General features: G+C 45.2%; 2 protein-coding genes across 2 annotated transcripts in view; one reads left to right on the top strand and one right to left on the bottom strand.

The window, feature by feature from the left end:
- Nucleotides 1–12565: 12565 nt before the first annotated feature.
- psmc4 (proteasome 26S subunit, ATPase 4) lies at nucleotides 12566–19604 on the bottom strand. Its single transcript, XM_062986110.1, has 11 exons — nucleotides 19555–19604; nucleotides 18401–18499; nucleotides 17524–17710; nucleotides 16845–16991; nucleotides 16646–16755; nucleotides 16401–16494; nucleotides 15931–16098; nucleotides 15402–15478; nucleotides 14605–14773; nucleotides 13962–14017; nucleotides 12566–13524 (listed from the first exon to the last, which is right to left on the bottom strand). Exons 1-11 carry the CDS (start codon nucleotides 19588–19590, stop codon nucleotides 13411–13413), a joined length of 1257 nt encoding a protein of 418 aa, XP_062842180.1. The 5' UTR covers nucleotides 19591–19604; the 3' UTR covers nucleotides 12566–13410.
- Nucleotides 19605–20593: 989 nt separating this feature from the next.
- scn1ba (sodium channel, voltage-gated, type I, beta a) overlaps nucleotides 20594–23215 on the top strand; it is a 32568-nt gene continuing 29946 nt past the window's right edge. Inside the window, exons 1-2 of the mRNA XM_062985153.1 lie at nucleotides 20594–20604; nucleotides 22263–22348. Coding sequence (XP_062841223.1) covers nucleotides 20594–20604; nucleotides 22263–22348 — 97 coding nt within the window. The remainder of the gene's footprint in view (nucleotides 20605–22262; nucleotides 22349–23215) is intronic.

Here is a 23215-nt window from a genome sequence, read left to right as displayed (position 1 = left end):
GCTGGCTCTCCTCCGGGCTCTCGGTTCGCGCCGATTAAAAACTATATACGAATAAACACCCGGCAGCGAGACGTCCTGGATCTACGGAGGTCTCATATCGAATCCCGGAGCCTGAAGAGATCCATGCGCGTGTACGATGATGACGAGGTCTGAAAGGACGTCGATGTTCACTGATCCATCGTCGTGTCTGAAGCTCACAGACGACCGGTTCCTCGCATAGTCGTGAGGATCATGTGACGTCCTCCGAAACGCCTCGGTCACGCTGCCTCACGTTCCTCTTCCTGGTTCCTCGAGATGAAAACTGATCCTTTCATCCTAAAATCCGGGGTTTCGAATGTCCCACGTCTCGCCCCACGTGGGGCCGGCGAGTCGACAGCCAGCCGACCAGGAAGTAGTGACCGGGTGAGAGGGTGGAATTTGGAGCCTGAGGGCGCACGGCGTATTGTTTTATTCGATCACAAGAGCACGGGCGTGGCACGTCAGAGCAGGTAAGAGGAGCCGGAACCACCTGAAACACAACGATGACGACGTCGTTACAGAGTGCAGGTGAGGAGGTCAGACCTGCCAGCAGTACCTACACAACAGCTACTTCTCATCAGATATTAGGGAGGAGAGGACGCTCCAGAACTTTTAAACACTGCAGCTTCGTTCCACAGAGAGTTTAAATACTTTTACTTTTATAAATATAATAAGAATAATAGATTAAATCTCTGACTGATACTGACACCAACACCAATACTGACACCAACACCAGCACTGATACCAACACCAACACCAGCACTGACACCAACACCAATACTGACACCAACACCAGCACTGACACCAATACTGATACCAACACCAACACCAGCACTGACACCAACACCAACACCAATACTGATACCAACACCAGCACTGACACCAATACTGATACCAACACCAACACCAGCACTGACACCAACACCAGCACTGATACCAACACCAGTACTGACACCAACACCAGCACTGATACCAACACCAGTACTGATACCAACACCAGCACTGATACCAACACCAGCACTGATACCAACACCAGCACCGATACCGACACCAACACCGATACCGACACCAACACCGATACCGACACCAACACCAGTACTGACACCAACACCAGCACTGATACCAACACCAGTACTGATACCAACACCAGCACTGATACCAACACCAGCACTGATACCAACACCAGCACCGATACCAACACCAGCACCGATACCGACACCAACACCGATACCGACACCAACACCAGCACTGATACCAACACCAGTACTGATACCAACACCAGCACTGATACCAACACCAGCACTGATACCAACACCAGCACCGATACCGACACCAACACCGATACCGACACCAACACCAGTACTGATACCGACACCAACACCAGTACTGACACCAACACCAATACTGACACCAACACCAGCACTGATACCAACACCAGCACTGATACCAACACCAACACCAGCACTGACACCAACACCAATACTGATACCAACACCAGCACTGACACCAATACTGATACCAACACCAACACCAGCACTGACACCAACACCAGTACTGATACCAACACCAGCACTGATACCGACACCAGCACCGATACCGACACCAGCACCGATACCGACACCAACACCGATACCGACACCAACACCAGTACTGACACCAACACCAGCACTGATACCAACACCAGCACTGATACCAACACCAACACCAGCACTGACACCAACACCAGCACTGACACCAACACCAGCACTGATACCAACATCAATACTGATACCAACACCAGTACTGATACCAACATCAATACTGATACCAACATCAATACTGATACCAACATCAATACTGATACCAACACCAACACCAGCACTGACACCAACATCAATACTGATACCAACACCAGTACTGATACCAACATCAATACTGATACCAACATCAATACTGATACCAACATCAATACTGATACCAACACCAGCACTGATACCAACACCAGTACTGATACCAACACCAGTACTGATACCAACACCAGCACTGATACCAACACCAGCACTGATACCAACACCAGTACTGATACCAACACCAGTACTGATACCAACACCAGCACTGATACCAACACCAGTACTGATACCAACACCAGCACTGATACCAACACCAGTACTGATACCAACACCAGCACTGATACCAACACCAGTACTGATACCAACACCAGTACTGATACCAACATCAATACTGATACCAACACCAGCACTGATACCAACACCAGTACTGATACCAACACCAGCACTGATACCAACACCAGCACTGATACCAACACCAGTACTGATACCAACACCAGCACTGATACCAACACCAGTACTGATACCAACACCAGCACTGATACCAACAACCAGTACTGATACCAACAACCAGTACTGATACCAACACTGATACAAATACTGAACCTTCTAACACACTATATGCACAAAAGTATGTGGACACCTAACCGTGACCTTGATCCCAATTTAAAAACACACTGTATTATAACCTGGCCTCTGTGTGACCTGTTCAGTTAGAACAGCCGCTCTTCTGAGAAGCTTCTTACAGGACTTAAGTATGTCTGTGTGTGGGAATTTGTGCCCATTCAGGAGTACAACAGAGCGTTTGTACGGCTGGACACTGATGCTGGTGTTCCGGTTCGTCCCAGAGCTGTTGAGTGGGGCTGAGCTCAGGGCTCGGTGCTGGACGCCGGAGCTTTTCTTCATGTCTGTGTAGAGCTCAGACGGAGCAGCACCTGCGCGTGGGTTGGGGGTGGGGTGGGGGGTGGGGGGGCGTGGTCGGGTGCTGGGACATCATTTGGAAAGCAAATAACTAAAACCACTGAATTATTTTAAATCTGAGGCCGAACAAACGACACGATGACAGAACTCCTACATCATCATCATCATCATCATCATCATCATCATCATCATCTTTATTATTATTATTATTTCCATCAGGACGACTTTAATAATCATTAACACACACACACACACACACACACACACACACACACACACACACACACACACACACACTCTCTCTCTCTCTCTCTCTCACACTCACACACACACACACACACACACACACACACACACACACACACACACACACACACACACACTTCATGATATTTTGCACGGATACACAGCAGGACGTCGTGTCGGGCAGAAGCAGGTGTCATGATTTGTTTAGCTTTGTGTAAACACTGCATGTGTTTAACTATTAACTAAAAATCTCATCACGTCCCAAACATAAAACACGTCACAAATCCCCATATCAGCACTCCACCAATATTTATAGAACAAGACAAGATTTACTGCTGTGATTGTGGCAGTAAATGATGGTGCGTGTGAGGGTGAGGGATCTATTAGATGTGGATCTCATGGTGCGTGTGTGAGGGGGAGGGATCTATTAGATGTGGATCTGATGGTGCGTGTGTGAGGGTGAGGGATCTATTAGATGTGGATCTGATGGTGCGTGTGAGGGTGAGGGATCTATTAGATGTGGATCTGGTGGTGCGTGTGAGGGATCTATTAGATGTGGATCTGGTGGTGCGTGTGAGGGATCTATTAGATGTGGATCTGGTGGTGCGTGTGAGGGTGAGGGATCTATTAGATGTGGATCTGGTGGTGTGTGTGAGGGATCTATTAGATGTGGATCTGGTGGTGCGTGTGAGGGATCTATTAGATGTGGATCTGGTGGTGCGTGTGAGGGTGAGGGATCTATCAAACAGCAAGGCTCGGAGGTAAGCACCCGTGGGTCTGGTCCACCTGGGACTGAGAGGTGGTGATGATGGTAACCGAGTGTTTGGGTTGTGTATCTGGGCGATGATCTCCTCAGGGATCCGAGTCGTGAAGCTCAGAGAGAACGAGAGCAGAACAAGCCTCCAGAGTGAGCGCCGGACTGCTTACAGTCTTCTACTGCACCTGTGAACGGGGGGGGGGGGGGGGGGGAGACCGTGTCTGAGCGGTGCCACCGCCCTGACACGACGGGGGGAGGGAAGGCCAGAGGGGGAACAGCTGCCTGCACCAACCGAGCGCCCACATGTCAGAAGACGAACGTTCCAGCCTGGAGCCGTTCTCAAACCGGAGTGGGTGGTGCGCACGGAGTCAGATAGATCAACTCCATCAAATTCAGCAGGATCACGACTGTAAGCGATCGAGCAAAGAACAAAAAGAACAAAAAGAACAAAAAGACATTTTGACTAATGGGTTCTGGGTTCCAGTATTTGTTCAGGGCTGGACAACTGAAACCAGTAAAGGTCTGTAAACACAACGAGCCGCGCTGTGAAGAGAGCGATGACGATCAGTCCTGAAGTCATAAATGTTTCATGATTTTGCATTTAAACAAACTAACACAACACGGGCACTGCGGAAGGTGGCTTGTTCCTCAGAAGTCCTGAGTGTAGAAAGAAGCTCATCATGGGTCTAACTGTGTGTTTTAATACTTATCAAAGAGATGCAACAAATAAACCACAAACTAACTCGATTATTTTTACTGTATTTATTAGAGACGGGAGGATCGATCGGCTGTGTATCGAAATCGGCCGATTTTTTATCAAAATATCGGCGATGGGTGGATATTTCCTAAATTCAGCAGATCCGATGGCGTGATGTATAAAGATCACCTCCATGTTAAGCTTAACAGCTCAGTGGATCGATCCAGACTTTGAGCTACAGAGCGCCGACCATCGCGTCACCATTCATCAACCATCGCACTTCACAACCAATTTTGCTGATTGAAATATTTACTTCAAAAAGATCATTCAACCAGATCCCATCTGAGTCGATTCTATCAGCACGTTATATTAGTGCTGGACAATAATTCGATATCGATATATATCGCCATAGAAAATGTTTCAATAACGGTGATATGATTTTTAAACAAATTCGAACGATATATATTACGTCAGCTTTGCCGGTGTTACAGGGACGCAATTCAACAGCGCACCTCAAGTAGTTCTCCATCAAACACTCAACATAAATGTCAACCACCAACACAATTACAGAAGAAGTACTACTACTGAGTACTAATGATATTTAGTAGTTATACTAAGTTATAATACTTATTAGTTGTGGCGTGCTAAGAGTAAAGGCACCAACGGGCTCTGCGTGTTCCACTGTTGCCAGATTGGGCGGTTTTCCTCTAAATTTGGCGTTTTTTCTCCGAAAAACAATTTAATGGAATTTAAATAACACTTCTATTTAACAGAAAATATTCAGTGTTAAGAAGCCCCAGCATTGTAGAAGGATATTAAAAGTAAAGTGAATTTTCAATGCTGATTTGGCTTAATAGTGTCGGTCAGAATGTGTCATATTCTTGAAAGAAAATTAAAATTAGTTTTCCATGCGTTCACACTGGCATGTTCTGGGGTTCAGATGAGTCTCATCAGGTCACACAAGTTTGAAGTCAAATGATCAAGTATTGCAAAGGAATATCTTTGAAATTCTTCCTCGTAATGTTAAGGTTATAAGCTATATTTTAGTTTTTTACTTGTCAGGGAAAATGAGAAAAAAAATAAAAAGCTTATGATGCTGGGCTTGATGTAATTCTACATGACATTCACTGCCTGTATAGGTAAACAAGTGAGTGACCAAAACATTACTAGATCAACAGCTACTTGCCACATACAAAAAAATAAGGTATCAGACAGTTTCTGTGCCGCCCCTGTGTGAGCGATGGTCTCAGTCTGGCCACGCCTATGGAAATTGTCTGGCTCCGCCACTGTACACAGTTGAAAAAGAAGCAGATGAAATAGCTGATAAGAGAGGAAGGACTGATTCAGTCGTGTATTCAGCTTTATTCAGAATTATCCATATCGATATCGAGATTATATCGTATCGACCGAAAATAGGAGTTATATCGTGATATAAATTTTAGCCATATGGTCCAGCCCTACGTTATATAAACTCCTGGTTCACTTTGGTAAATCGTAAGCGGTTCTTGCTTTTGATGTAGATGAGAACAGAAAACGTTACAGAGCCAATCAGAGGCAAAAGTTTATTCATTACTAAGTTCATTAGTTCAGGATCATCTGCTCTGACTGACAGAAAACTTTTATCTCCACAGACGGAACGAGTCTGACTCGGTTACAGATCTGTGCTAATACTCGGTTTAATGAAGCTTTTTAATGTAAGAGAGTCACACAGAATGTTCTGTAGTAGCTGGTGTTTATTTAAAACCACGACATTAATTAATAACAGTAAACACGGAGAGATAACTGAGAAGAGAAACTTACGCTTCGCATAAAATGAACCGACTCCTGAATCACTTATATCGATACTGTGAACAGAGCGTCTCTCTTAAAGACACACACACACACACACACGTCGTTGCTTCTGTCAGCGGTTTATCTTCACTGTTAGACCTATTTCTAAGGTTTTTTCAGACTGAACTGGATAACATTAAACCTGTGTGTGTGTGTGTGTGTGTGTGTGGTCAGTTAGACTAATGAGATACTGTATGTCTCCTGTGGGTGAAAAAATGAATTGTTTTAGTTTTAGAAGTAAAAAAAAACCTCGCAATGCCGCCACACCCCCTGGTCAGGTACTCGCCCCCCACAAGACAAGAACTCCCCCAACCGCACCCCACAGGTTACATAAAAGTTAGGTTACAGTTAGGTAAAAATTGCATGTTGCAAACTCTGAGTCGGCTCCCGCTCTGTGGTAATAACCAGTATAATTAAGCCTGAGCTTAACACAGAATGTTCTGTAGTATTTGGTGTTTATTTACAACCGCATCATTTATTATAACAGTAAACACGGAGAGATGACTGAGAAAAGAAACTTACGCTGCGCTTACAATGAGTCGACTCCTGAATCACTTGTATCGACACTGTGAACAGAGTATTAAAGACACAAACACGTCCTATAACAGCGGTCGCTGCTTTTGTAACCGGTTATCTTCACTGTTAGCTCTATTTTAAGGGGTTTTTTTTGTCAAACGGAACTAAATAACATTAAACGTGCGTGTGAGCGTGCGGTCAGTGAGAATAATTCAATGCTTTAACGCAGCAACGTGCACTAGGCACAAGGTATCGGATGTTTAGTATCGGAGCCTCGTTTGCGAGTACGAGTACGAGTTAATGAGCGCGGTATCGGGCTAATACCCGACACCAGTATCGGTACTCATGCATCTCTAATTTCTACACTGAATAACTCTACTTAAACTGTGCAATATATTCAGTGCAATATCTAAGCTACTCAGGGCATGTGCAATACCCCACTGCTACCATCTTAGTCTTTATATTTAAGATACAATATTATATTTAAGATTCTTTATATTTAGGCACACATACGTGTGTGTTGTGTATATGTATATACTTCTTGTTCCTATATTTACTTATTGTATGTGAAAGCGCTGTTGGATTGCTGCTCAATTTCGTTGTACACTCTGCAATAACAGTAAAGTCATCTAATCTTATCTCTTATCTTATCTTATAACGAGACAAAAAACGAGGTTGTTCATTTGAACACTTACGATGTGAGTAAGAAGCCGGTTGGCGTGAGAATAAAGCATTTATTTAATTATTTATTAGGATTGTAACGTCATGTTTTACACTTTGGTTACATTAATGACGGGAACGGTAGTTACTCATTACACAAGATTCACCAGTTCAGGTTTAATACTGAACACAGTCATGAACTATTCACCTCACTTACACGCCTCTGTACTGTGGGAGGAAACCCACACAGACACGAGGAGAACATGCAAATTCTACACAGGAAGGACCCGGACCGCCCCACCTGGGGATCGAACCCAGGACCTTCTTGCTGTGAGGCGACAGTGCTACCCAAAACTAAACTTTATTATTATTTTATAGCTTTAAATCATTATTATCTAATATTTCGAGGTCCTACTTTCATATTTAAGCATCTGGCAAAATATCTGCCACGTTACTGTTGGAAAAATATCTAAACCTGCCAAGAAACGATAAGACATCAAATTCCAGGTATCGTCTATGATTAACTTTCTGGGTATTTATTTATTTATTAGGATCATAACGTCATGTTTTACACTTAATGACAGGAACGGTAGTTACTCATTACACAAGATTCATCAGTTCAAGTTTAATATCAAACACAATCATGGACAATATAGCATCCCTAGTTCACATCATTTGCACGTCTTTGGACTGTGGGAGGAAACCGGAGCTCCCGGAGGAAACCCACACAATGGCTGCACTCGAACTAGCACTTTTTATATGTGCACAGGAAAGTCAGCAGCTGTGGTCAATCATAATAATAGTAATGTAATGAGTAATGAGGAATTCAGAAGCCAGGAGAAAGTGAAATGGCCTCAAAAAGCTTTCAACACCTCCAGATGTTCCGTCAGAATGAGTTTACATCAACAATCTCTCATTTTATCTGCTTATTTAAAGTAAAAATGACATAACAGCGACTTCAACACTATGATATAAACATGATGTGTTCATAATTTCCACCAGGAACTAGAAAACAGAGCAAAACACGGAAAGATAACTTCCAAAAAAGTTACAGGAGTAAAAGTAAACACCTAAATTAATCAGTTTCAGGACCAGATCACAAACACACAAACATTCTAACTATCCAGGTGACAACGAAAAATCATTTAAAAACCCATATTAACACTAAATTCAGACTGATTACACAGTGCGGGCTGGTAGTTGAACGCAGCACCGCTGAAGAAACAGCGGCTAACATTAGCACTAAAGATCCAGCTGATAAAACCGACCTTTACCACATTAAACACAACACAAACCCCTAAACACAGCAGTAAAAGTATTTAGACAGCCTTACCTGTTAGATTCGGGCGGTATTTGTGTGATTTATCAGTGAAAATCTGGCTGAGCGAAAAAACACCCCGTCAGCTCAGCTTCACCCTCTCAACACACCGGAAGTGCTGGCGTTTGTTGTGCTGAGAGCGCGTGGTAGCGATGTGGAAACGCTGAGTCGACACGCTGAGTCGATTCTGTACCGATTCGTTCGAAGCTTCGTCGAGGATGTCTCCGAACGTTCCACCACTGCTGAACCTGCACCCTGTGGCCCCTGATCGAGGCCCTTAACTGTCACAACTGTAAGTCTGCTCAATGGTGTGAATGTTTCAGAACCTAAAGCTGCCGAGCTGGGATCAGAATGTTCAAAACCAAGCTCGTAGACATGAATTGGACTCGGGGGGGTGTGGGGGGATTTGGGTTCTTGCCATCCTAAAACATTCCTGCCATCAACAACTGATGGGAAGACAGCTCCACTTACCATATAGAAGCACTTTGAAGTTCTACAATTACTGACTGCTTTGTTAGCTCCTTTCACCCTGTTCTTCAATGCTCAGGACCCCCACGGGACCACCACAGAGCAGGTATTATTTAGGTGGTGGATGATTCTCAGCACTTCAGTGACACTGACATGGTGGTGGTGTGTTAGTGTGTGTTGTGCTGGTATGAGTGGATCGGACACAGCAGCGCTGCTGGAGTTTTTAAACACCTCACTCTCACTGCTGGACTGAGACTCGTCCACCAACCAAAAATATCCAGCCAACAGCGCCCCGTGAGCAGCGTCCTGTGACCACTGATGAAGGTCTAGAAGATGACCGACTCAAACAGCAGCAATAGATGAGCGATCGTCTCTGACTTTACATCTACAAGGTGGACCGACTAGGTAGGAGTGTCTAATAGAGTGGACAGTGAGTGGACACGGTGTTTAAAAACTGATCCACTTATACCAGCACAACACACACTAACACACCACCACCATGTCAGTGTCACTGCAGTGCTGAGAATCATCCACCACCTAAATAATACCTGCTCTGTGGGGGGTCCTGACCATTAAAGAACAGGGTGAAAGGGGGTAATAAAGCATGCAGAGAAACAGATGGACTACAGTCAGTAATTGTAGAACTACAAAGTGCTTCTATATGGTAAGTGGAGCTGATAACATGGACAGTGAGTGTAGAAACAAGGAGGTGGTTTTAATGTTATGACTGATCTGTGTATACATTTAAACATTGTAAAGTGCAGATATTGTGATTACAGACGTGTTTAAAACCCAACACATCAAAATTAAAGGTGGATCCTTGCTCCTCTTTGTTCTGAGTTTTTTGGCACTTCTGGTTGTGGTGAGGGGTGAGGGTGCTGTGGTCCAAGGTTCATGTCACGTCTTTGTGGGGGTTTAATGGAGTGTGTGTGTTTGAAGCAGGAAAAACCTGAAGCACTGCTACTTCAGGACTGGAGCTGTGAAACCCTGCCCCAAGCCGTAGGGCGAGTTTTTAGGACGGGCGGAGCGGTAATCAAGTCGTGAGTAAAATTTAATTAACACCCTGTATTAGTAAAAGTCTTTTCTGCTTTCTGCAGATCCCCACCCTGATCGAGGAGAACCTTAGGCCGGCGAGCGCCTCCTCCTCTCACAGAGAGCAGAATGGCGTACGGAGTCACGCACTTACATCTGTGAATCAACCGTCTCTCATGCAGGCTTCTTCAACCAGCCAAAAGTTGCAATTGAAGAACCCATTCAATTCAACCTTTCTTTCCATCAGGCACAGCCCGTCTGTGTGGGGGGGCAGGCCAATCGATAGACAGCTGAGACTGGAATTCGACAGCTCTTAAGACTTATTATTATTATTTATTATTATTTAACAGCAGGATTAAAAGATTAAATACCAAACTAACTGGTAAAAACATTATATTATATTATAATTACACTGTAGAAAAACATCAGAGGTTCCAGTGGGACGTTATGGACAGACACAGCATTATGAATAATCAAATAATTAAATATACTTTATGATTCTGTCATTCTAACATCAATACTCTACATTTTCTTTACATGTAGTTGATTTGAGAGGATTTTATAACTGGTTTACCATTAAGAATAAGACTAAAGGTTATTCCATGTTCTTATCTCCACCTTCACTGAGTGACGTTCGTTTCTGTCGTTATCAGACGCCCACGTCCGGTTGGCACCGTAACGGTAAATATTTCAGAGCTGATCAGAACTTTTATATAAAGTTTACTCAGGATTAGTGGATCTGAGATCACCGGTGAGTTGTACAGGCGTGTCTCACCAACAAAAGCTCAGAACTACCTCAGTTTAATCCTCCCTGATGGAAACACCAGTGTAAATAATGAGTGGTCACTTTAAAAAATGATATTCTGCCCTCGTTTAGGGTGGCACAGGATCAAACCAGCGTCAGCTACTGAAGAGAGAAGAATAACAGCTCATTAATCATTATTTTATAATAAAATACAGCAACCCTGACAGCCGGAACATGACATGACCTCCAGTGTTAGTTAGTTTGTATATTTTACTATATTTTCTTTTAGTTTTCATGTTTTAATTGCTTATCTCTCGTTTTAATTTCGTATTTCCCAAATTGTAGGGTATATTTTACAATATTTTCTTTTAATTTTTCATGTTCTTAATTTTATCTCTCGTTTGAATTTCATATTCTCTTAATTGTAACTAAATGTTTGCAAGAAGTCTTTCTGAGGTTCTAGATCTCAGGAATGTTTTAATGCTTTTAATTTTTCCTTATGTAAAGCACTTTGAATTTCCACTGTGTATGAAAGGTGCTATACAAATAAACTTGCCTTGCCTTGCCTATATTTGCTGTATTAATATTTATACATTATTATTTACACCGAGCAGGCATAACATTCTGAGCACTGACAGGTGAAGTGAATAACACTGATTATCTCTTCATCACGGCACCTGTTAGTGGGGGGGATATATCAGGCAGCACGTGAACATTTTATCCTCAAAGTTGATGTTAGAAGCAGGAAAAATGGACGAGCGTGAGGATCTGAGGGCCAGATTGTGATGGCTAGACGACTGGGTCAGAGCATCTCCAAAACTGCAGTTCTTGTGGGGTGTGTCCCGGTCTGCAGTGGTCAGTATCTATTAAAAGTGGTAAACCGGCGACAGGGTCATGGGCGGCCAAGGCTCACTGATACATGTAGGGAGCGAAGGCTGGCCCGTGCGGTCCGATCCAACGGACGAGCTGCTGTAGCTCAAACTGCTGAAGAAGTTCATGCTGGTTAAGATCTCGATCCAATCGAGCGTCTGTGGGACGTGCTGGACAAACGAGTCCGATCCATGGAGGCCCCACCTCACAACTTACAGGAGTTAAAGGATCTGCTGCTGACCTCTTGGTGCCAGATACCACACAGCACACCTTCAGGGGTCTAGTGGAGTCCATGCCTCGACGGGTCAGGGCTGTTTTGGCAGCAAAAAGGCGGACCAACACAATACTAGGACATAATGGTCATAATGTGGTCATAATGTTATGCCTAATCGGTGTATATTTGAGTTCCTAACCAAATGAGGAGGAAAAATAAGTTGGAACCACAGAACGTTAAAACGCCATAAGCTTTATATTTACAGCTCCAGTGTTTCTCAATCCCGATTCTCTACTGTTCATGAACCTCTGGAACCTTCTCAGGCCTAAGTGAAGAGTGTGGGACCCAGAGCAGGACACAGGGGTGCAAACACACCCCAAACAGGTGACAACCTAAACTTAGAAGGAAGAATTTGAAGTTCCATGGTAAAAGAAATGGCACTCAGAATAAACATGAGCAAGATTTTATTATTAATTATAAACTACTAGATATTATTTGTACCTTTGGAGGATCATGTTTATTGGTATAAGTGGGAATAAAAAAAAAAGAATAATTAATAACCCCTATCATAAGAAATAGAAATAAACAACGCATGTGTGTGCTGGTGCTGCACCCAGGATGGAGCGTGTGCTAGTCTGTGGCTCTCCTTGGTCAGCATGGATGTTATGCACGAGGCAGACGTTAAGCATTCTTACATATTCATGTTTTACCGGCGCTTTATCCTGATCAAGGTCACAGTGGCGCTTCTCCAGAATCGGAACGAGGTAGCGAGAAGGTCCTGGGTTCGATTCCCCTGCCAGGCAGCCCGAGTTCTTTCCGTGTCACGTGTCTGTGTGGGTTTCCTCCGGGTGATCCGGTTTCCTCCCACAATCCAGACCACCTGTGAGGGTCCGCACTGCAACCCTGACCAGGATAAAGCGACGGCAAAACGCACAGAAATTGAATTGTTGTATGAACTTTGTGCGCCACCTGCTGGCGGCTTGAAGGAAACGCACACAAAACTATAAAAACGAGACGGAGCTCCGGCACAAAGACAATTACTAACAGTTTCCATTAATAATAAGGACATGAACAAGTTGAAAATACAGAAATGAGAGTGTATTTATATTATCTTTATGAAAAACATTTTATTGGATCTCTTTGAAGTGTGTATTATGTGGTGTGTGTGTGTGTGTGTGTGTTTATATTCCTGTACTGATAAACCCAGCAGGTTCGAGTACAGACGCGAAGACGTCGACGCCACACGTACAAATAAAGCCCGAAAAGTAATAAATCAGGGCGGGGCTGAAGATCTACTTGTAGAACTCGTGTTCCTGCTCGTCCTTCTTGATGACCGTCTTGTAGGCCTTCTCGAAATCCTTAGCCAGGACGATATAGCGGTTCTCTCGCACCGCCAGCATGCCCGCCTGAGAACGACAAGAGAGAACGACACGGTCAAGACAAAAGTGTTGGGCAGCGTGTTGGAATGTCTACGGCACAGGGGTCACAATCAGTGAGGCAACTAACAGAGTTCTGAACATTTACATCTGTGGCATTTGGCAGACGCTCTTATCCAAAGCGACTGAACACAGTTTGAGCAATCGAGGGTTAAGGGCCTTGGTGGTGGTGGGGCTTGAACCTGCAACTTTCTGATTACTAGTCCAGTACCTCAACCACTGAGCTACCTCTGTAGCTGTGTGGCGGCCCCCGAGACAGCGGGATGCCCTGTGACGGACACAAACCTGGACCCCTGAGCACAATCCCGTCATGTGACCGTGCACAGCAATTTGACCAGGCCAGGCGCACCCTACGGCGCAGACACTAAACCCTATTTCTATAACCCGCGTGTACGAGTGAGACTCACCTCCTGACAGATGGAGTTGATATCTGCTCCTGAGATCTTGTCCGGCCGTGCGACATCTACACACCGGTCAAGGAAAGTACAATCACACAACACACACACACTGAGTTTAGATATACTCGCATCCCCTGTGCATCTATACCCCAGAGTCTCGGCACGCAGACCGGACCTCCCTCCTCCCTCATGTTTCTGTCTCTCGTGCTAACGCCTCGACCCGTCAGTAGGAGTCGCTGTTCTCGCTGTGAGTGAAGAGGCTACACACGACGCGACAGCGCCCCCTGCTGACATGGGCCGAGCAGTGACTGTGTACTGGGCAGACTGGCATGTAAATACGAAGCGGCAGATACGCCACACAGTGGACTAGAACTAGTACCCTTCTGGTACCCACATCAGTACTGTATCTTAATGCCCCACCTTTACAATCGAAACTAGATGACCAAAAGTATGTAGACGCCCCCGCTAAGGGCTCATACACACGCCTTCCTGAGTTTGATTGATCTTTGACCCAGTTTGCTGTTCGCTGACCCTTTTCAAAGCTCCTCCAGTGAGACGAACTGTTTGATACGACGCCGTAAAAGCGACCCAGGTCGTACAAACAACACAAAGACGGCGTAACGAGAATTATAAAGTCATGTGGTGAGGATACAGTCCTCCAGGTCCACCTCCTCGGACAGGTTCATACTGCTGGTGATGGTGGAGAAGATCAGACGTTTCTGTCTCCGGTCCGGCATAGGAAACTCGATCTTACGGTCCAGACGTCCCGGGCGCAGGAGAGCCGGGTCAAGAGTGTCGGCTCGGTTAGTGGCCATGATCACCTGCACCAAGAACACGTGAATTTAGATTTTATTTCATTCTCATGCTTTACCAGAGCATTATCCTGGTCAGGGTCACAGTGGGTCCGGTTTACACAGAATGCATAAACACAGCCCTGACAGGAAAGGACACCAGTTCAATGCAGGGCCTTGACCACCGAACACTATTCACCCCCTACCCACCAGGCTTAGCTATAATCACGTCTGTACGTAAACGCCCAATCAACCAACGGCAGGGCTAGAGGGATTTACCGCTACGCCACTCAGTGCCAGTTCTAATCCCAGGTATGCAGACCATAATGATCCGCTGTGGTGACCCCAAAACACAGGGGATGACCTGTAGGAACAAAAATAGGTGTCTACACATAGGAAACACATGTAGACTGTATAGGGTATTAACCTGGGTTTAACACGGCCACAGTGGGTCTTGGAACGTTTGGGGTGGGGTTGGGGGTTGCCCAGATACCCCAGATAGTAAGAGGACGGAGCTTGGTCTATAGGGTTTCTTAACACACTTTCCCTTGTCATTTTAATCAACTGCTTTATCCTGGTCAGGGTCACAGGTCACCACCCGTGATGTTTACTCCTTTGCGTAGGTCACATGATCACAGGAGCGGCGGCGTTCACGCACCTTCACGTTCACGTTCTGGTCGAATCCGTCCATCTGGTTCAGCAGCTCCAGGAGGATCCGCTGCACCTCTCGATCAGCTGGAGACGAGACACGCCCATAAATACACGATCTATTTAAAAGCTTACACTATATGGACAGAAGTATTGGGACGCCACTTCTAATGATTGAATTCGTGTATTTCAGCCACAACAGTCGCTAACAGGTGTAATAAATCAATCATATAAAGGAAGTGATATGCTTCCAAATGTGCAGCAGCAGTTTAGGGAAGGCCCTTTCCTGTTTCAGGATAGCTGTGGCCCTGTGCATTGGTATAAATAAACTACACTGGCCTGAACAGCTTTGGTATGAACCCAAAACACCAACTGATCAATCAGTGCCCAGCCATACAAATGCCCTTTTGTACTCCTGAACGGTCACAAATTCCCACAGACATACTTCTCAAGTCTTGTGAGAAGCTTCTCAGAAGAGCGTCCGAATACTTTCGGCCACACAGAGTATAAGTCAGTCTGGACTGATTATGAACCGCTACCTCCGGTCTGTGCATCGAAGCGCTTGGTGGCGATGGCGTCGATCTCGTCGATGAAGATGATGGCCGGGGCGTTCTCCTTAGCCAGTCGGAACACGTCCCGTACCATCCGCGGCCCCTCGCCCAGATACTTCTGAACAAACTCGGAGCCCACCACTCGGATAAACGCCGCTAAACACACACACACACACACACACAGCGTTAATGCCAAACAGAATCAGCTACACATAATACCAAGACATCTATCAGCTGCATCCTGGTGCCATGGTCAGGTGCCCTCATACCACCCATGTCCATCTCCAGGTAACCAGATTTACCTAGTTGGCCAAAGCCTGCTGTCCTTTACTCTTATACTGTACGGGCACTGCTCTCAGTTATTCACCATCTCTGTGCAGCGCCTCAACCAGCCACCAGAGGCCACTATTACAACAGTAATGAGAAATGACTTCAGCCTGGTGGAGTGGCTAGAGTACCTGTGGTGTGGTGAGCGACGGCTTTAGCCAGCATGGTCTTTCCACAGCCGGGCGGTCCGTACATCAGAACCCCTCTGGGCGGGTCGATGCCAATCTGGAAATAGATTTAAAAAAAAACCTACTGTAAAAGTAGGAACACATGGTGGCGCCCTCGCACCTCTACACTATACACCTAACGTTTCTATCAGTCAGTACAGGAGGATCTGTGTTTTTGTACTGTGGGAGGTCCAGGCGCACTCACTCACCTGTTTATAGAGCTCGAAGTGTGTGAGGGGCAGCTCCACGGCCTCCCGCACCTCCTGCTTCTGGATGTCCATCCCACCGATGTCGGCGTACATCACGTCCGGCTTCTGATCTGCTCGTTCAGAGACACGACACGAGGACGAAGGTCAGCTTCGATCGGGCCGAAAAATCAGACGAGGTGCAGACGGAGAGGAACCGTACCTGAGGTGAGCATCATGATGCTGCTGTCGGCCTCCGGGGGAAGGACGTCCACCAGGGCGTTACTGTGTTTGTGCAGGGCCACCGAGGCGTTGGGCTTCAGCAGCTCCCTGTCGATGGTGCTCAGGATCCGCACGTAGTAGTTCGAACCTGGAGCACGGGGCAGAGAAGAACATCCCTGAGCTTCATAAATCCACGCGCAGGGTAGCACAGGGTAGCACTGAAGCACCAGGGCTTTTCCTTCTGTATTTTACCCCCTTTCTCTCACAATTTAGTCATATCCAATTCCTGTATGATACGCGTCCAATCAGTGGCACTTCTTTTCACCTGCCAGTGCCGAATTCCTACACAAACATGTGACAGTAGCGCCCTCTGATGCCTGGTCAAGGCAACTACACTTCATAGTGTGTCTGCTTTCTGAGAGTCCACCGCTGACGGGTGAAAAGATGCAGCTGGCGACTGCGTGCCTGTGCGAGGGGATGTGTGATAGTCTCGGCTCTCATCGACCAGCACGGGGTGGCAAGGATCACAGCAGGGGAACCAGCAACGATTAGACCGGGCGAGAAAAACAAAGAGGGGCAGTTGTAGCGGGTAAATAGTCACCAGGTTGTCACTGTTGGGCCCTTGAGCAAGGCCCTTAACCCTCAATTGCTCGCATCGGATGCCGAAAACGTAGACGTACCTGTGGTGGAGCCCACGATGGCCGTGTTCTGATCCACGGCCTCCAGGAACTGGCCGATGACCAGGGGGATGCTCTGGATCCTCTTCACCTCCTCCTGAGCGTGGAGGAACTCCTTCTTCAGGTTCTTCTGCTCATCTTTGATGTACTCCTCCTGCACCTCCAAAAACTCCAGCTCCTGCTGCAGCTTCTACAGCACAGAGAGACAGGAGCGACACAGCAAGAGGGGGGGGGGTCACACAGGGGGTTGTGAAGCTTTGAGAACGTGATAATCAATAAATATGAGGACGCCCCTCCCAGCCATGGTGTATAAACTCAATACACAAAATAAAATCATGTGTTTTTCATGTAATTTTTGGGGTACAATTAGGGACGTGTCCATTCCCGCTCAAGCATGACTGGGCAACTGTGTATGCAGTATGAAATTGAGCTTCAGGTTTACAGTGTATGCAGGGGAAGGCAAAATACACTCACCATTACTGGAGGGGGGTTATCCTATAGTAATTAGCATCATTTAAAGATTTGTTCATTGATCTCCAGAGTAGCAGCACAGCTCTGATCATCGTTCATGTGAACAGCACAACATTGCTTCTCCAGTTGCCTATGACCCTATAAGGTCCAATTTATTTCTTTGTGCCAAACAAGTAAACATAACACCTGAAAATTCAGTTTCTGCTGGGTGGCTTCTTTAAGTCACCCAGTCAAACAAACCAAAACTGGCAAAAATTTAATTTGAAATCTTAACGAGAATAAAACTGGTTCTATTACACAAGACAGACTGAACATGGACGGAACAGACAGCAAAGCTTAAAAATAAAAAGCTTGAGAAAATTATACAAGTTCAACAGTAAAAACACCAAACGAATATTTCCAAACCCACCTTATATCTGCTGTACAGATCCTCCAGGTCTTCAGGTTCTGGAGCCAGGAAGGACAGGGCGGTATGGGGCCGTGAGCTGAGCACGGCAGGAACATCCTCCTGTCAGGAACAAAATCATGAACAATATTTAGTTTAGACACCAAAACATCCCATCCCATCCCATCCAGAACATCCAGAGTTGTGTACTTGTATGAAGACAAGAGCCAGAATGATGATGATGCACTATGAGACAAACCACAAATCATCTCTGACTGATTTCATGAACTTGACATTTGTACATCAGTGACCTCCCCTGTCACCTGATCAGAATCTAACAGCACATTTAGGGTGTTGTGGAACAGGGATCTGGCAGCACGAATCTGCAGCAACTGTTACTCAATCATGTCAACACGGACCAACATCTTGTGGATTCCAAGCAGCAAAGAATTGAGGATGTTCTCAGAGTAATGGGGTTCTACCAATAACCAGTAAAGCGTTCCTAAAACAGGCTGTGATTAACAGTTATATGATTAGTTACATCTAGCTAAAAGATTCAAGCATATTGAAAAGCTGAAATTAATTTGTTTAACAAATATGAAACTATTTAACGTATTAAAATGCATTTTCTCAATGTTTGCTGGCTAGTTGTCTAAACATTCGGTTAAAAACGCGACTAAACAAATCGCTTAGGCTGTATACTAAATTACTACTCAAGCCCTACACATGCGCACTATATCCTACGTAAGCAAAAGCACAATCAGTTCTACTTAGTGCACTACATATCGAGCATAGCTGCATTTGACATACAGCCCACTGTGTAACAACAACCCTTGGTGTATTATAACGGCAGTATTTCCTTAAATAAAAAAGAACGACCGATACAATTTCGAACACAGATTCTACTCAGTAAACCTGATCATTTTAACCCAGAGGTGAAATATCTGAAGTACATTTAGAGCACAATTACGAAATAAACGTGCTAACCGGCTAAGCTAGCTAAACTGCATGACGGAGCATTTGCGGCGCTTTGAATGAAGCAGCAGCTCCGCGCCGGTAACAATAACAATCACAGCGTGTTTTATAACGGCAGCAAACAAAACACACCTGGAACAACATAAAAAGGTAATAAAATGTAAAAATAAATCGTATAAATGGAGTTAAAAGTCTTATATTACCGGCGCTCTCTCCACTACAACTCCACCGTCCTCCATGTTGGATCTACTGCTAGTGACGTTCTGGTGACGTCACGCACCCGCACAGACATAAGTGAGTTTATGTAGAATAATAAATAAATAATTTCATATAATATAATAATAATAATGATAAAGTTTATATTTATTATATTTCTGAATTATGCAGGCCAAAAGTTTGTGTACACCCCTTTCCAAAATCATGAACCATAATATGAAGTTTACAGTCTACACTCTACTGCTCTGTATATAAACTGATCAGCCATAACATTAAAACCACCTCCTTGTCCATGTTATCAGCTCCACTTACCATATAGAAGCACTTTGTAGTTCTACAATTACTGACTGTAGTCCATCTGTTTCTCTACATGCTTTGTTAGCTCCTTTTACCCTGTTATTTAATGGTCAGGACCCCCACAGGACCCCCACAGAGCAGGTATTATTTAGGTGGTGGATGATTCTCAGCACTGCAGTGACACTGACATGGTGGTGGTGTGTTAGTGTGTGTTGTGCTGGTATGAGTGGATCAGACACAGCAGCGCTGCTGGAGGTTTTAAACACCGTGTCCACTCACTGTCCACTCTATTAGACACTCCTACCTAGTTGGTCCACCTTGTAGATGTGTGGTCACAGGTCGCTGCCCACGGGGCGCTGTTGGCTGGATATATTTGGTTGGTGGACTATTCTCAGTCCAGCAGTGACAGTGAGGTGTTTAAAAACTTCATCGTTCTACTGTACTGCATTTCATTGGCTCTGTATTTGTACTCTGCACAGTGACAATGAACTTGAATCTAATCTAATCTAATAAGAACTTAATTACTTTTTTATTGACTTACTTTATTTTGCTTTTTATTATTAATATTATGCTTTTACGGTATCACTATATGAAGCCAATTGAAGCTTTCCATATAGCTGTACTGCTATCAAGACAATATAAACGAATTGAAGCATTTAAAACAATTTCTGTGGAAATCTGTAAAAGTGTTTTATGCAAGGCCTAACAGGGTTTATATTTTAGTTTAGCATGTGTACCAGGTACAGGATGGATCAGTTGGCGATGGTAGAACAACCACTGAATGTTAAAAGCGTACTGTACTGTACTGTACCACAAGGTGGCGTGCAGTGGAAAAACGTCAAATTAGGACCCTGTACTGTATTTAGATCTGTTTCAGCTCCACGATCCGTGTTCTTGTTCACCTGATGCCCAGTGGATTGAGATTAAATCCACACGCCATGTTTCACGTTAGTGTCGGATTCGTTTAAACAGAAATGAGGTTTGGTGATGCGTGTGCGCGTCTTTTCTACCAGCTACTGCAATGGTGCAATTAATCCTCCCTCCTCCAGACCACCCAACCACCAATCCACCACCCAACCGTCCTCTCTCTCTCTCTCTCTCTCTCTCTCTCTCAGTGCGTGTTGCTTCCTTCCTCTCGCATCATGCATGTCATCCTTCCTCCGGATTATGAGAATCACTCAAGTTGGCATCATTTAATAAAGGAATAAAGGAATTACAGATTTCTGCACAGATTTGCTGCATTTTTAAGGGAATAATTTCATTTCAGAGGATCAAAGGAGCGACAATAATACGCAATACGAGAGAGAAGGAGAGGGAGGGTCGCGGCTCGGTCCCAAATCCATACGCGTAATGGGCACGGTAGGCAGCATGGAGCACAAGGATTGACCGAATGTATTTAGTGCACTAGATTCTTTCTAATTATTCTTCTAATTATTTTTCTTTCTTGGATTTGAACGTTTAAAGATTTAATGAATGCATGAACGATGCGCCTGTGCCATGAAACTGTAAATGCGCAAAAACGCTTCAAATAATCGCCGCAAATTGTACAAAACTTACTGCGTGAATCATCTGCGCATGTGCATCAGTGCATGATCATCAGGTGGAGCAGGACATCAGAAACACCTCATAAACACGCCTGCAGACTTCATATAGAAAAATATATGTGTGATGTAAAGATATGAAACATGTGCGCATGTGTGGAACGACGCTCCTCGAATCCAGATCACCCAGCCGAACCAAACCAGTTGTGATATCAGAGCTTTGATTTAATGTATACCTAAAGCACATGAACATCTTACCCTACAGAGCATCTTTCATTCCATAAAGCAAAAACACTGAGCAATAATCATACATACACACACACACACACACACACACACACCAGGAATGTACCATCAAACCAAAGACATAAACCAGTAAGAGCAGCAGCACCAGTGATCCACACCAATGCTTCCATTTGATAATTAGTCTCTGAGCAACCACTCCTCAGGTCACTCTTCCCCCGAGTACTCTTTTACTTTTCCCATAATTCAGATCACTTGTCTTCCACGCTGCACCAATCCATTCATTCCAAACCTCAGACGAATTCAAGTCTTCTATCCACACAAGGATTCGCATCTGAAGAGCTGAACACGGTGAAACTGTGATCCTAATAAGATCATTCTTTCAGCTACAAGACAAACGTCAATCAGAGCGACGCCAACCAACATCAAAACATCATCGAGCGCACAGCTACCAGAGAAGTGTAGAGACAAGTCAGGAGAAAAAATTCTTACATTTTTATTATTACATCAATATATATCCTGATCAGACTGCACTCTGCCGGAGACCAGACGCCTTCTGATCCAGCTCGGCACTGTTGGGCCCCTCTGTGAGGCCCCTGTGATCCGGCCAGCAGGTTTCTGAGCGTGACTGTGGGCCCCTGGGTGAAGATGGCAGTGGTGGAGGTGGTGACGCTCTCGCTGATGCTGTGTGTGATGCACGGTGAGTCCCGATTCCTCTGAGTTCATGTAGAGTAATGATGTTTGGGGTGTGGTGTGTATCGGCACGCTGCTTCGTTACTGGATCATGTGTCGTGTTTCTCACGTTTCTGACATGTTTACTAAACTAAAGTTGACTATTTAGTGCATATGTAGGTATACTGGTGTGGGTGTGACACAGCTCTGGCATTCTGGAGCCCTGGGTTTGAATCTTCTGTGTGTCTCACCTCCCAAAAACATGCAGATCGGCCGCTGCTTTTAACTGACCCTAGATGTGAGTGTGTGACGCCTTGGGTCCAGTGAACCCTCCGCAACCCTGGTCCAGTATGTAGTGGTTAAAGGGGACACAAGGCACGTCATGCCACACCCACACCGGCTCATCAGGAGCGTGGCGTACTGGGGCATTTAAAAACCTTCCCTCTGATCAGCGGTGGAGTCGTAGCTGGCGTGTTGGGCGCTGTACAGACACAACCTGCCGTGTCTGAGGGAGGAAAGGTCGGACGATCGAGGAACCTCATGCACATGTGTTTCTTTGTACACTGACCAGGAAACAGCAAGCACAAGCAATAGGGAATTGGGTATGTCTGAATTTGAATTGAAAGAGGGACATGGACACACGATTAGCTGTGAGTCTGTAGGGGGAGGGATGATGGCTGAACAGGGTTCCTCATAACTGGTGCAAGTGCGACCCCTGCTGTCCGGTCAAAGTGCTCTCTAAGACCTCATCCCCTGGTAGGTAAAAAGAAGCGATCCGGGACTGCAGGCGTGTCAGAGAGGATGCGTTACGGCCTCAGCTCTCCTCAAGAGAAGAGAAGCTTCTATTGGCCATGACAGGATCGGGTAAAAAAGAGTAAAACAAACCCACGCATTT

This window comes from Trichomycterus rosablanca, chromosome 23 (genome assembly GCF_030014385.1).
Source record: "Trichomycterus rosablanca isolate fTriRos1 chromosome 23, fTriRos1.hap1, whole genome shotgun sequence".
Classification (NCBI taxonomy): Eukaryota; Metazoa; Chordata; class Actinopteri; order Siluriformes; family Trichomycteridae; genus Trichomycterus; species Trichomycterus rosablanca.
Note: the sequence above shows the minus strand (reverse complement) of the source record. Positions and strands in the feature narration are given on the sequence as shown.